Raw genomic sequence first — 15,292 nt, forward strand, 5'->3', positions numbered from 1 at the left:
ACTCCATGGACTGCAGCACACCAGGCTTCCCTGTCCATCACCAACTCCCAGAGCTTGTACAAACTCATGTCCAATGAGTCAGTGATGCCATCCAACCATCTCATCCTCTGTCGTCCTCTTCTCCTCCTGCCCTCAATATTTCTCAGTGTCAGTCTTTTCTAATGAGTCAGTTCTTTGCATCAGGTGGCCAAAGTATTGGCGCTTCAGCTTCTGCACAAGAGAAAGCCTGTGCAAAATCAACAAAGACCCAGCACAGCCATCCCCACCAAAAGACGATGCACTTTAATGCCCAGCAGTTATTGCCTCTATAAGTGGAGGCATGTTCGTCAAGAATCAACAAGGTTCATACTCAAGTATACACAAATACAGAAGTTATCCTGCTTCCTTTCACTGTGGAGTCAGCTGAGCTTTCTATCCCTCGGTATTAATAAAAATAATATAGGAAGTGAAGTGATGTGCCGAGAGAGACAGGGAGACACACACACAGCACTGGCTCAGGAAGCTGTGATCTAGTGATGGCAGATAGTGAGACGCAGGTAACAACCAGGAGGAGGGCGGTGTGATGGGGAGTGCAGAGCCGGGGACTTCCCTGGGTAAGAGTCAGGGAAGGGGACTCGGAAGAAGCAGATACCTGGTGGGAGTCGGGAACGTGGGAGTGCCGAGCCCTCCAGGTAAAGAGCAGCATGTTCATGGCCCAGAGCTGAGCAAGGGCAAAAGTCCTAAAGCAGCATTTTGCAGCTGTGGCACTCTTGATACTTTGACTGGGTGATCCTCTGCTTGAAGGGCTGCCTCGTGCATTGTCGGATGTGTAGCTGCATCCCTGATCTCAGCGTTCTAGATGCCAGGAGAGCCTCAAACTGGGACAACCCAGAACGTCTCTGGGCATTGTAAATTGTCCCTTTGGGCAAAATCACTCCCCACTAAGAACCACTGCCTTAGAAGAACACAGTGATACATTTTATTTTGTCAAAATTGAAAAAGAAAAAATATCTCTATGACTTCATAAAATACAGTTAAAAAGGCAGGCAACGTGGTAGAGGAAATTAGGTATTAATGTGACATGTAGAACGGACTGAAGCCTTTATTACAGAAAGAATTCCTAGATTATCAGTAAAAGATGAACACAAATAAAAAGGGTAAAAAAATAAAGCATCTGCAGAGATTTGTGCAGAATTTTACATGATTTTAAATACAAATCATGCTATATACTTGGATGTGTGATATCTGTGTGTATAAATACAAAACAAAGGCTAGAAGACCACACTCAGTTTTTAACAGTGGTCAGCTCTAGAGATGGAACTGGAACTGAGGGTGGTGGTGAGTGTGGGGTCCAGGCAGGTAGAGTTAGCACGGGGGTGGGGTGAGGGGGACTAGCTCTACCGGTATTTGAATTTTCATAAGAACATGCATGAGCTACTTGTATAATTAAAAATAAACTGTATAATTAAAATTGTATAATTAAAAATTTGAAAGTCAGGATGACTCCAGAAAGCTCAAATATCCTGAATTTCTAATATTCTAAGCTGGATCTCCTCCACCGGCTCTGACAGCCACCACCATAGGCACTGCTCATGGCTGTGTCAGCTCTGAGCACACTGCATATATTTAACCTGTATACTCCTCACAATGTATCATATCCATTTTGTGGACGAGGAGCCTGAGGCAGAGAGCTTATGTAATTGGCACAAGGGCCCACAGCTAGTAAAGGGGCAACGCAAAAGGCAAGGTGAACTTGCCCAAGTCTGAGTCTCTGCAGGCTGGTCACCTATAAGGAAGTTGGCCTCCTGGAAATCACCCCGGAAACCGGCTCCAGTATGAATGTGTGAAAGTGTTAGTCACTCAGTGGTGTCCGACTCTTTGTGACCCCTTGGACTGTAGCCCACCAGGCTCTTCTGACCATGAGATTCTCCAGGCAAGAATACTGGAGTGGGTAGCCAGGTGCTTAAAGCAATTCTGATCAACTGTAGGGCATGGGCCCCAGCCACCTGCCCCCATCACTGATTCAGCGCTGGCAAGATTGCACTGGAGCCAAAGTTCCTTCACAACATTTCGAGATGGCAACTTGGCCCCCATCCTGCAGGAGAATCAGCTAGTGCATCCTAATCATGTAGTTTAGAAGCCTCACACTATGTAACTGTGGGCTCAGGATTGGATCCTGGAACAGAAGGACGTTAGTGGAAAAACCAGTGAAATTTGAATAAAGTCTAGAGCTCAGTTAGTAGTAACGCAGCCTTTTGGTTTCTTAGTTGTGATAAATGTGCTTCAGTGATGTATCCTGTTAACCCTGGGGGAAACTGGGTGAGGGGGTGTTTGCGAACTCTGCACTGACTCTCAGCTTCTCTATAAACGCAGCATTATTCCAAAGTTAAAGACAAGGATCGGGCCCCTCAGCCTGTGCACTGTGCACGACCCCAGTCAGAACATGACTGTACATTCCTGCATCTGAACAGGTATTCCTGATGTGTCCGTGGACAGAGATGCACTTTGTGGACACAGCGGAGGAAGGAGAGGGTGGGACGAATTGGGAGGGTAGCATTGAAACATATACACCGCCATGTGTAAGACAGCTAATAGGAAGCTGCTGTATAACACACGCAGCCCAACCCGGCGCTCTGTGACATCCTAGAAGGGTGGGATGCGGGTAGCATGGGAGGGAGGCTCAAGAGGCAGGGAATATATGTATACCTACAGCTGATTCACACTGTTGAATGGCAGAAACCAACACAACATTGTAAAGCAGTCATCTTCCGATTTAAATTAATAATAAAAAAAGAATATGATAGAACCACCTGGTGCCTCTACAGCTGCCCCCATCCAGCCTCTGTGACATCCCCCCCAAGGGCTTCTCAGTCAAGGGTATTCATTTGCCCAACACTGGGATTCTGAGCAGGCACATGTGACTGTGCCTTCACCATCATACCAAGCGGCCTCTCATGATCCTAGGGGCCAGATCTTTCCCTCACAATCTTCGCACAGGGCCATCTGCCTCAGAAATCAAAATGAGATGATTAAATTCCATTAGAAACTGGCCCCATAGCCAATGAGGGAACGTATGAGCTTGGGTCATGGGGGAAACCCAAAGAAGATGAATACGTTTTTCTATCTGTAGCAACAATATTGATCATGTTGCATATGAACTATAATTTCAACACCAGAAGGTATATAAGCATGTTATTACATACCATATATCCTCTTTACATACCATTTCAATTGCTTTGTTGATGTGTTTCTGAATTTCCAGAAGCATCTCTACACCCTGTAAGCAGAATAACCATGATCTTCCACAACTGCCTGATAGCTCAGTTGATAAAGAATCTGCCTGCAATGCAGGAGACCCTGGTTCGAGCCCTGGGTCGGGAAGATCCCCTGGAGAAGGGAAAGGCTACCCACTCCAGTATTCTGGCCTGGATAATTCCATGGGCTGTATAGTCCATGGGGGTCTCAAAGAGTCGGACATGAATGAGTGACTTTCACTTCACACTTCACAACTGCAGCCTAGAATTTTAAATATAAACACTTACACCACACATGAATATTTCTAACTCAGAATATTTGTGGGGTCTTTGATTAGACATCCTGGGTAGTGAATTACATATGGCCTACAATATCAGAGGATTAAATGCTAATTTCAACTCTCCATTTTTATTTGGGTGAAAATGAATGAGAGGCTCTTCCTCGTTATCCTCTCTTCACCGTTCAGAACTGGCTGGTTTAGTTGGTTGGGTCACGTTAACTTCACTCTCTTTCATGGTCTCCTGACCAACCTTCTTGCAACACATGTCCCAGGTCATCAAGGGCTTCTGCAGGGGAGTGTTTGAATTAGTATGAATCCACTGTCACTTAGAAAGGGGGAGGATGTATTCTGCTGATGGTGGGATCTGCATATGGAGACAGACAAAGAATGGCATGCCAAACGCTCTGGTACCCAAATAGCACAACAGATATTAACTGAAGGAAAGATCCTGGCACCAGGATCTGCACGGGATCTGACAGATGGTGCGCCAGATATAAATTTGAGTCTTCCAAAACTGATAAAAGCGAGGTAATGCCTATTTCCCTTAAAAAAAAAAAAAAAATTCTTTATCATAAAGAAATCATCTTGAGATTAAAAAAAAAAAAAAGATTTTCACTATGTTGGATAAAGTATCAGTCACTATGTTGCCCAGAAGGGACGGAGCTTCCTGTCCTTTTCCTGTAAACATCCACTACAGAACACGAATGCTTAGTTCTGCCTAATGCCTAATTGGCAGGATATTTCATGAAGATATAAAGAGGCATATTGACTCATTTATGCCACTGAAGAACAGTTAGGCACTGACAGACCTCTGAGTAGTACACATGCCACTTAGGATTCCTTCCTTCCATATTCCATAAACATGCACTAAACCTCTCTTACGTGCCAGGCAATCTGCTAGGCTCTGCAGTTCCTACTTAACAGAAGGGCTCCTATGAAAGTGCCAGCTTCCTCTTGTTGCAGCCATTGTGCATAGACTAGTAAATAAAGATATCTCAGTTGCCCCAAAGAACATCCTTCTAGCACTCTCAAGGCTTCTCTGTGAGCCTCTCCGTTCATTTCAGTCGCTCAGTCATGTCCAACACTTTGGGACCCATGGACTGCAGCACACAAGGTTTCCCTGTCCATCACCAACTCCAGGAGCTTGCTCAAACTCAACTGTGATCCTCTAGCATGAGTCAATATTATAAACAGCCAGAGATCCAAGGTGGTCTAAACATGATCCCCTTTCATTTGTGGTCTTGTTTTCTTCCTGCTTCCCTAATTTCCTAAAATTTTTTCTCATTTTTAATTTAATTCCCTTTCCATTGGTATCATAAGCCCTGGGGGCATCCACTAAAAACTCACTAATGATGAAGATTTTTTTTTTAAAGAAAAGGTACTTTGAGATAATGTAAGGTACTTGTTTAGCTGTTAATCCAGGATGGGGTATACAGATCACTTCTTTCATCAAATTCAGCTTCCCAGGTGATGACTTCCCACAGCTGACCAGCGACACCATCAGAAGAGGTATAGTTAGCTTTTCTGGCTGTTCCTGAAATGGGGGTGGCGGGGCAGGGAAGCAAGAGGAAATGAGAAACATGGTTCATTCGTGTTGAGACACTCATGGTCCTTGTAAAGGTGTGTAATGGGCACTAACCTGGTGGTGCTTCAGTAATGCAATGTTCAGGTAGAGAGGATTATTGTCCAGTACAGCACTGGCTTTGGCAACAGCCAGTGACACAGCCCCTATGGCCATGCTGCCACAGAGGACAGGCTCAGGGGGTTCTGCAGGTATGACTGGTTTTTCTGCAGAAGTCTCCATCCTTCCTGAAGAAAAAAAATTTGATAAAAGATTGCTTTCCAGAAAGCAAAAGTGCGACTATGATAAAACTGTATTTTTCAATGTTTAACTTACAGATGCAAAGGCTGAAAACTGAGGCTGGGAAGAACGTATTTACTTCCACCCCCGAGAAGTTTGTCTGATGTCACTACTCTCTAATGTCCAAAGAGTCCCCAGCCGTGGATTTTGCTGAAGACATTTTAGAATATTCAGTATTAACTCCTTCCACAGTCATATAGGGTAGAAATTGTTATCTCATCTAAATGAGGGCTTAGGCTTAAAGACTTGCCTCACATCCAGCAGAACGTGAATTTAAGGAGAGCATTTGGACAGTCTCTGAATTCCAAACCCTTTGTTTTTCTATGTTCCACCATCGCTCTTGCATACCCAGCTTTGTGTTGAACATCTCATGTGTATATCTAACTGGTTATCTTGCTTGCCAACCCCAAGTGGGTGTCTTTTTCTATGAAGAATTCCTTCCAGATCTAACCATCCACTCAGAATCCCCAGCCATCTTTCACCCTCATATATTCTCAGCCACTTAGTCTGATCAGGCACCAGAGCGTCCATAATAAATCTCTTGTTCCCCTCCTGTTCTCTGCTTTCCCACAGCCGCTGACCTGAGTCAGGTATGTAAGGTAAGTGGAGTCAGATGTGTAAGCACCCAGCACACATTAAATGTTTAGCAAATTAAGGTTCCCTCCTACTCCTTCCCGTCTTACATTCCACGTTCTATCAGTCAAAAGAAACCACCAAATGAACACCCACTGGTGGTCTCTGCCTATGATTCAGCAGCGGCCATCCCCACTTTCCAGAAGATTGGTTTAACATGATTTTTCTGCCTTGGGCAACTGTCCTCCTCTGTCTGGGCCTCAGCATCTGAAACTATGAAGTAAGAGACCTTGTATTCATGATCTCTTTGGCCCGTGGTCTGGTGCTTTCTTACTCAGTGGAATCCACACTCATCTGGTATTTCGTCTAGTCCCAGCATCATGCTAGGAACTGGCAGTTCGAAATTGAATGAGGCACGATTCACGCCTTCAAGGAGTGTTGTGATTGGATGGACATACAAAACACTGTTACAACACTAGCAGCAGCTCTGGAATTAATATATCAGAGGAACTGAGGTGAACAGTATGTTAGAAGGCATGGAGCAAAGGGCTATGATAACTTCAGTTATATGCCTTAAAATGGCAAGGTCTTCCAAAGACAGTTTTCATTAATGTTACCTGGGACTGAAGAAATGTTGGTTGTGTATATCAAAGGATACCATTAATTTTTAAAATATGGAGTGGCTTTCTGATGAGCTAATGGGAAATTTGAGAAGCAGTTGAAGGTCTCCATGTCACCCCCCACCCTCTCTGCCCTTGGGCAGAGAGTACTGTTCAGAGTACTTTGTTTACTAAGTGCTTACATCTGGGTAAGAAATATTTTTTATCTTACAAATAAAAATGGAGGGCAAGATGGGGTAAAACCGTGCTGACCTAACATTGTAGCTTCAAGCAAGGAAATGGCATGGAGGATGGATGGTACCTGGTGGGAACCCAACCCAGGTGTGCAGCAGAGAGACCTGACCTTGAAAAGGCAGTCCAAGCTTCAGCCTTTCTTCCCCCACATTTGTCACTTATGGTTAAGGTTCTAAGACGATCAGCCACTGACCTTGCTTTTGTCCTTTTTTCTTGGATGGAGGTGGAGGAGGAGGTGGTGGCGGCGGCGGCTGGGGTGAAAGCGCTGTTGAGTCTTCTAGGTTCTTTTCCAATTCTTTTCTCTCCTTATCTTCTTGTACTTTATTTTCAAAGAATGTCCTTAATGGCAAGAAAGTATGGATTTATAATGAGATTACTTAGGAAGATCGCTTGTAACTTTGGTCACATTTTAGTGCTGACCCTAAAATATTTCAGTAGCTAACTCTGCTTTTTAAGCTACCTAAGAACAAATCTGCTTCAATTTCCGAGACTAAAAAATGACACTGTTATAAAACCGTGTTCAAGAACTGAAAATCATTTTGGCCTGGAAATAAATGTTTAAAGATTTCGGGTGCTCATTTTAAAAATTATCTGAGCCCTGTTTATTATTTTTAAAGTAAAATTTGAAGAGATAATTTGATTAAGGGCTTCTGGTCATTATTCAGGCTAATGGTCATTTATTCTTTTTGAATAAATAATAAATAAATGACCACCAGACAAAAAACGAGGCAAGCATAGACAGTGAAATACATAGCATTATATGCAGGACTAACTTTTTTTTTTAATTTGATGTGGGTGCTTAAAATGAACAGCTAAAAATTTTTGGGGAACCCCAACTTAGGTACCTCTAAATAAAATTTCAGCTTCCTGGAATAAAAAGAGGGTAAAAATTTCCAGAGACAAAAAAACAACAAGCCAAAATAAAAAAAAAAAAAGACTTGGGAATCAAATTTGCATCAGATGCTGGTGGGGCTGTGCCTTTAAAGTAATGAAAAAAACAGATTTCAAATGAGAATTCTATACTCAGCTAAACAGTCAAACATGAAGGCAAAATGCTAACATTTTCACACATGTAAGAATACCCTTACAAAAATTTATATCCCAAATACTCTTTTCTCATCCTTACTTAAAAAAAAAATTATATATTTTTCTGGCTGTGCTGGGTCTTCATTCCTGGGTGAGTATTTTCTCTAGTTGCAGCAGGCGAGGGCAACTCTGTTGTGGTGTGTGGCCTTCTTGCGGTGGCTTCTCTTGTTGCAGAGCACAGGCTCCAGGCACGCAGGCTTCACTAGTTGTGGCTCTCAGGCCCCAGAGCTTGGACTCAGGAGTTGTGGGCTTGGTTGCTCGGCAGCAGGTAGAATCTTCCCTGACCAGAGATCAAACTTGTGTTCTTCTGCACTGGTAGGAGGACTCTTATCCAGTGTACCATGAGAGAAGCCTTCAACCTTACTTTTACAGGATGTAATCCAACAATTCAAGAAAGAGGAAGATATGGGATCCAGGAAACAGGAGAACAATGAAGGGATATCTTATGGCATCTCTGTAGTAGGGCTAGAGAGGAACAACTCAAGACGGGAGATTTGGGAGGGAAAGTTCCAGGAAAAAAAGGAATGTAATGAAATAGAAGGTATGACTAAGGGATTAGGAAAACAATTAAGGATATGTTAATAGCAAATAACACACACAAAGAAGTGGAACAGCATTCAAAAACTGGAGGGCTACAATCCATAGGGTTATAAAGAGTCGGACACGACTGAGCACGCACATGTGCATGCACACACACGCTATTTATAAAAGACATAACTAGAAGTCACACAAAATTATATAGGATTCAAAACCTGTAAAAAGCTATTCAAAAAAAAGTTTTCTTATAAGGTCATGATACAACTCTGATGCAAACTAAAATGTGAAGTTACACACAATTAAGCAAATGATAAAACTTTAAAGAAAGAGAGTCCAGTTGACCTTCTTTGGCCACGAGGACTGTGGCATTGATCCACACAAAAGGAGAAGTAATGGTAACCCACAACGTGGTTGGATTAGCTATGTGAACTATGCTCACATAGCCGTACTTCCTTGGTTTGCACATTTTAGAGTCAACCTGTGGGCAAGGCCTGGAATATTTGGCTGTGTTTGGAGATCAGAACATAAGCACCACCCACTGGGTCATATAAAAGGATAAGCGAGGCTCATGGGGATGATGCATGTGAGGAGGTACAGAGTGGAAAAAGATGGTGTCTGAATTCTTGATCCTTTTCCAGAGAAACTTTGAATCCTAGGAAAGCACTATGCATAAAAAGAGGCCAAAAGACCTTACGTAGCCTTACACAGTAAAAGTTTAATAACAGGATTTTCAGGAGAAAAACAACATTTTATGCTGCATGTTGATGCGTTAGCATATGTTTCCTAATTGACTTCCCAACTGTACCCTACAAGATTGGACACACCTGTTTCATTGGCAGGGGAAATGGAAAGAAAGTAGGTACATGATTATACTGGACACTAACGTTTCAAAGTTTCATACTTACCTGAGCACCTGATCCACCTCAGCCTGGCTGGAGGGCACTAGGCCCTGGAGCTCCTCAGTGAGAGTTTCGTTGACCCACTGCACTGCGGTGCTGACAGCATCCAACCTTTCCACTTCCTCGGCTTCAACAAGCTCAGGTGAAGCGTTCTCGTGGGCTTCAAAGTGAGTTGCGATCACCACAGAACATATGTTCTGAAAACAATATAAATGTGTTCTACATTTTCCCTGCCTTTCACAGGAAATAGGAAATTGAATGTATCCAACTTTAAGGTACATGATCTTTTATCACCAATTTCAAAGAGAAAATGAGAATCTGTAATTTTCTTTGAGATATTTTTATAGCTATTGAAACACGGTGGAACCCGACTTCAAGGAATGTTTAAAATTATTACCTTGTTAAAATAGTCTTATAAAAGCCTTACATTGAACTTCATTTCTATCATTGCCTCTCTCAAAAATAGCAAAAAAGGAGACAGATTTAATCATAATTATTTTCATGGATGACAATGAATTTTTCTTCACGTAGATCAGTCTACATATTTATAATTCTATGTAAGTGAGTGAGAGTCGGTTAGTCGTGTCTGACTCTACAAACCCATGGACTGTAGCCCGCCAGGCTCCTCTGTCCATGGAATTCTCCAGGCCAGAATACTGGAGTGGGTAGCCATTCCCTTCTCCAGGGGATCTTCCCAACCCAGGAATCAACCCAGGTCTCCTGCACTGCAGGCGGATTCTTCACCATCTGAGCCACCAAATCTAGGTAAATCTTCATGTAAATACATGAATCTATAACCCTATCTGCAGATTACAGAACTCATGACATTAGCAGTGTCAGAGTTTTAAAACTATTTTTGCCCCATTTCATGTCTCAATCTTCAGATTACCTTCAGGTCTGTACCAACAGTGCACATAATAAACCATCATGGCAGATTGTATGATTCATGCTTTGTGTTCATAACTGCCTACAAATACTGTATGTGTATCTCACAGACACTGAATTTCGAAACATTAATTTCCCACTATTTAGACAGTAAATGCTAATAAATGCAGTGGAGCCAAGACAAAGAGAAGAACAGGTTTAAGTCGCTTCCTACCTTGGGAAAATTTTGAATGGTGCAGAATATTTCCACTTGGAGGGTTGGAAGCCCAAGTCCATCCAGCACATTTTTCCCCACAACTTTGCATATGGTGGGAGGTTTTGCAAGTTTAGAAAAGCAGTTTGCCTTCAACACACACACACATAAAAAAAAAAAAACACAAAAATACCACATCTAATTTATCTTTGAAAGGTCATTCACATTTGCTCTAGTTTCTAGTAAACCTCTCTGTGAATGTCCTCATTCTGGGATTAGTCTAGCAGCTCTGTGGGAACATAAAGACTTGAATTTAGCCTCTGGTACATGGGGCAATTTGTCTATTGAACTCTCATGGGAAACTCACAGGCATGTCTTTATTTAAAGGTCCTGGTTCATTCTTTATGGGCCCTAACCTATCCTTCCATCCAAGATGCTGAAGTCAATTGGCTTCTAGAAAACTGCGATGCATTCAAACCCAAGAAGCCTTAAGTGGGTTCATTATCATTTCTCCCTACAAGGCAGGTATTTTAAAAGGTGAAGACTTATACATAGGCTGTACTTCATTTACCATCAGTTCATGCATAGAACTACATGTTCAAAGAGGACTGTTGGAACCTTAGTGACAGCAGTTTCATTGATGTGGAAGAACAGAGGTCATTTGGAAGTTGATCCAAGAAACAGAAGAAAGAGAATGAAGCTGAGGGAGAATATCCTCTCAAGGAGACTGAGTAAAAGATTCAAGGGACTTCCCTGCTTATCCAGGGGCTAAGACTCTGAGCTCCCACTGCAGGAGGTACAGGTTCCATCCCTGGTCAGGGAACTAGATCCCACATGCCGCAACTAAAAAAAGATTCCACATGCCAGGACAAAGACCCAGCGCAGCCAAATAGATACACAAAAATTAAAAGATTCACGACTGGGCCCCTGTGCAGAGGGCTGGGAGCTGGGAGAGAAGGAAGAGGGGCGAGAGAAGGCCCACCCCCTCACCCTCTTTTATCTTCAGACAGTTATTCACTCTTTATTTCCACATAGCAAACCAGGCCTCTGATCTTTCAGTTCAAAATCCAGTGACCACAACCTACCTAACTGGTCATCTCACATCCATCGGCAATGTGCCAGCACTGAGGTGGTACCCAGCAGAACTAAAGCAAAAGCCAATTTTCAAGCCATCCATGCATTTTAAGGATGACAGTTTGTATATTACTGTGTGTGCACGTGTGCTCAGTTGCTTAGTTGTGTCCAACTCTTTGCCACCCCATGGACTGTACGCGTGAGACTTCTCTGCACATGGGATTCCCCAGGCAAAAATACTGGAGTGGGTTGCCATTTCCTCCTCCAGGGGAATCTTCCTGACCCAAGGATTGAACTGGAGTCTCCTGAGTCTCTGGAGTTGGCAGGCGGGTTCTTTACCACTGAGCCATCTTGGAAGCCCAGGTATAGAGTAAGTATTGAAATGAAGTTAATAAAATAGGAGAAGAAAAATATTATCTAGTTTAACTTTTGTGTATTAGTGAGTTCAATTCAACAAGTAATGAGCACCTACAATGTACCACATATTGGGTAAGGAGGAAAATGGGACTAACTTTTTCAAATGTTTATGTACCTTAAAGGAGTGACTTGGTCTTGTTTATCACTGTATCACATTCCACAGTGCCTGGTATATTTGGGATTCCATAAATTGATTAGTTGGAAAAGACCCTGATGCTGGGAAAGACTGAGGGCAGGAGGAGAAGGGGGTAACAGAGGATGAGATGGTTGGATGGCATCTGACTCAATGGACATGAGTCTGAGCAAACTCTAAGAGATGGTGAAGGACAGGGAAGCCTGGCATGCTGCAGTCCTTGGAGCTGCAAAGAGTCAGATATGACTTAGCAACTAAACAACAAGAACAAAATTTGAATCCTGCATACATGAATAAAGGCCAGACACAACCTGTCTAACACACCTTGGACACTTTGTATATGTTATATTATTAACTTCTCAAAACAACTCTATAAGGTGGTATCACCTCAGTTCCACAGATGAGCAAACTAAACTCCAGAAGGAAACCTGTCCAAGATAAAATAACCAATGTCTTCATTAACCAATGTCTTAAAATCACCAATGTTTACTGCTTTGTAACAGACTTAGTGGCTCAAGCCATTTACTTGCTCATGATTCTGCAATCTAGGCTGGGCTTAACTGGGCAATTCTTTGGTTGATCTTGCCTGGGGTCTCCTATACAGATTCAGTCATCTGTAGGCTGGACCCAATTCAGAGTACCCAAAATGCTTCCATTCACATGTGCAGTGTCTCAGCCAGGACGGTTGGAACATCCAGGGGCTCCCAGGCCATCTGTCTTTCTCACAGCACATCTGGAAGGTCTCTCACATCTGCTAGGGCCTCTCTCTAGCTCTGGATCTCTCTCTCTTTCACTCTCTCTAGCATGGCAATAGGATTTCCCTTCAGCATGACTAACTTCCAAGAGGGAGTATTCCAAGAGTTCATCATGCCAGCCCTTACCAAACCTCTGTTTGCATCATACTTGCCAAGGTCCTACGGATCAAAGCAAGTCATAAGGCCACGACCCCAGTCAATATAGGAGGGACTTCCATAAGACTGTTCATTCTGGTGGTGTGGTTCATTGCTGCTGCTGCTGCTGCTAAGTCGCTTCAGTTGTGTCCGACTTTGTGCGACCCCACAGACGGCAGCCCACCAGGCTCCCGGGTCCCTGGGATTCTCCAGGCAAGAACACTGGAGTGGGTTGCCATTTCCTTCTCCATTGGGGACCATCAATTTAATAGTTCATTACTGCTACAAAGCAGCAGAGCTAAGGATCAAATCCAATCTGCCCGATTCCCAATCACAAACTCTTAATCATAAGTTTTATGAAGGAGCTAATAGTATTGCTATTGCCCACAGGGATCTCTCCCATCCCTGAATTCTTCTACTATGTAAGAGAACCATGGAAGAAATGGCATTTGAGCTGGACACAGGAGGTTGTGTAGTAATCCACAGGCAGACAACAGGCAGAAGCTGATACTTTAGGTAGGCGGAATAGGATAAGTGAAGGGGAGGGAATTGGGAAACTTCACATTTTAAAAAAAGTCAGCAGGCCCATGGAAAAGAGCAGGGGAGGGAAGCATAGATAAGCCTGTGTACCAAAGTAGGGGCAAGCACTGTGAGTCGCACATACTGGAATGTGTTGGATCTTACTAAGCATGCAAGAGGGAACCACAGGAAGTTGAGTGAGAGAATGATGGTCAGATTTGGGATGAGGAACACTACTCTGGCAGCATTAGTGGGAGGAACTTGATGGGGGAGGGGGAGAGAATAAAGAGGGCCAGAACTGGGACAGCAACTGAGAAGAACTGGAGTAGCAACTGAGAAAATGAAATGGAGGTGCCTTTATGTCAACTGCTGAACATTCGTCAAAGCCCAGGCCAAAATTCCCACATGCTACAGCCCACAGGGATCTTGCCCACCCCTGAGTTTCTTTAACAAACACACAGTGATCTATTCCTCAGTCTGGCACACAATTCTGAATTACCCTATCTGTTACTCCAGTTATTTTATGTATCAGTGGCCCTTGTCCCTAATTGAGGCAGAAGTTCCCAAAGAGCTGTGCAAACCAAAGCCCTAGCTGCCTAATAGACTGGGAAGAGCATTACACTGGGGGCAAGAGTCCAAGTTACCAGTTTTCACTTCTGCATTAATTCATTGTGAGACAAGAGCTTGGGGTCTTTCTAAAATGAGGAAGTTGGACTAGTTAACTTTCAAGAATTCCTCTGGCAAGAGACTGTGGAAAGAGAATGGAATTGGGAGTTGCATTCACTTATTCACCGTGAGTGTCCACTATGCACTGTGCTAGGTACTAGGGACACAGACCTGGTTTGATTTCTGTCATTCACAATGTTCCTTGAGAAAACCATCTAAATTCACCGGGCCATGGTTCCTTTATTTGTTAATACAGAATCATAAGGTTTACTTCACCGCGGTCCTAGGGATGAAGTGATGTCACAGTAACCACATAACACAAGGTGCGTCGATAAACACCTCCCCTCTCCCCTCCCCCGATTTGATGTATCGGCCAAGACCGAAAAAAAACAAATATTTGTGGAACATACCCTATATTAACTGCCCTGACAAGACGTGATTTTGAACCCTGTAGACACACTGCTTCTTTACTGCACTTACATACTCTGCTTGGTGTTGTCATTCTGCCTCACTGTAGTGCGAATCCCTACCAGTTCCAACCATGATACCTTTCAGAAGGTGGGTGTTGGTTAGTACTTACGGGTCTGGAAGTGAGAAAACGCCTGCCTTTGTTTCAACTGCCCACGGCTTTAAGACTAAATATACGCCAGATGGTGAGCAGAGGAGCTAAGGGGTATGTGAAAAGGCGAAACCCACCCCCCGCCGCCCCCACCCCTCTCCACAAGCTTCCTAGGAAGGGTTTCAATACAAAATAGGGGGTGCTACAAAGCCGCTTCAGGACGATCAGTCCAGGGCGAAGGGGGCAAGACTTTGATCTGAATTTGAAGTTTAGATACGAGCTGGTCAGGTGGGACGGGGATCCCCGGAGCGCACGCAGGGCCCACAAGCCAAGGAGCCGAGGTTTGAAATCGACCGAAACTTGGCAGCGATGCTGGGTACGAGGCCCCGGGGTGGGCTGAAGGCTATGCTGTAGCGAAAGCCAAAGGCGTTCGCTCCGTGGTCAAAAGGAGGCCGCTGAAGGCTGGTAAACTGAGCTATGAGGTATAAAGGACTGTGATTAAAGGAGATAACTGGCAGCCGGACAGGTCCGCCCAGAGGTACTGAGGATGCCTGCCAGCGCCTGAGCTGTCGCGCCGTAGCTACAAATCCGCCCAGAGCCCTCTTTCCTCCAGCAGTTTCCTGTCCACTACT

At 43.8% G+C, this 15,292-nt stretch overlaps 1 protein-coding gene across 3 annotated transcripts in view; it reads right to left on the reverse strand.

Moving 5' to 3' along the window:
• ENO4 (enolase family member 4) overlaps positions 1-15,292 on the reverse strand; it is a 28,493-nt gene that overhangs the window by 12,299 nt on the left and 902 nt on the right. For 2 of the 3 annotated variants that reach the window (XM_010859281.1, XM_010859280.1), the window contains exons 2-7: positions 10,424-10,552; positions 9,331-9,521; positions 6,996-7,141; positions 5,154-5,323; positions 4,917-5,048; positions 3,203-3,256 (exon numbers count right to left, since the gene is read on the reverse strand). In XM_010859281.1, coding sequence (XP_010857583.1) covers positions 3,203-3,256; positions 4,917-5,048; positions 5,154-5,323; positions 6,996-7,141; positions 9,331-9,521; positions 10,424-10,552 — 822 coding nt within the window. The remainder of the gene's footprint in view (positions 1-3,202; positions 3,257-4,916; positions 5,049-5,153; positions 5,324-6,995; positions 7,142-9,330; positions 9,522-10,423; positions 10,553-15,292) is intronic. The other variant, XM_010859282.1, reaches the window with a different exon arrangement.

Source organism: Bison bison, unplaced genomic scaffold (genome assembly GCF_000754665.1).
Source record: "Bison bison bison isolate TAMUID 2011002044 unplaced genomic scaffold, Bison_UMD1.0 scf7180017864456, whole genome shotgun sequence".
Taxonomy (NCBI): Eukaryota; Metazoa; Chordata; class Mammalia; order Artiodactyla; family Bovidae; genus Bison; species Bison bison.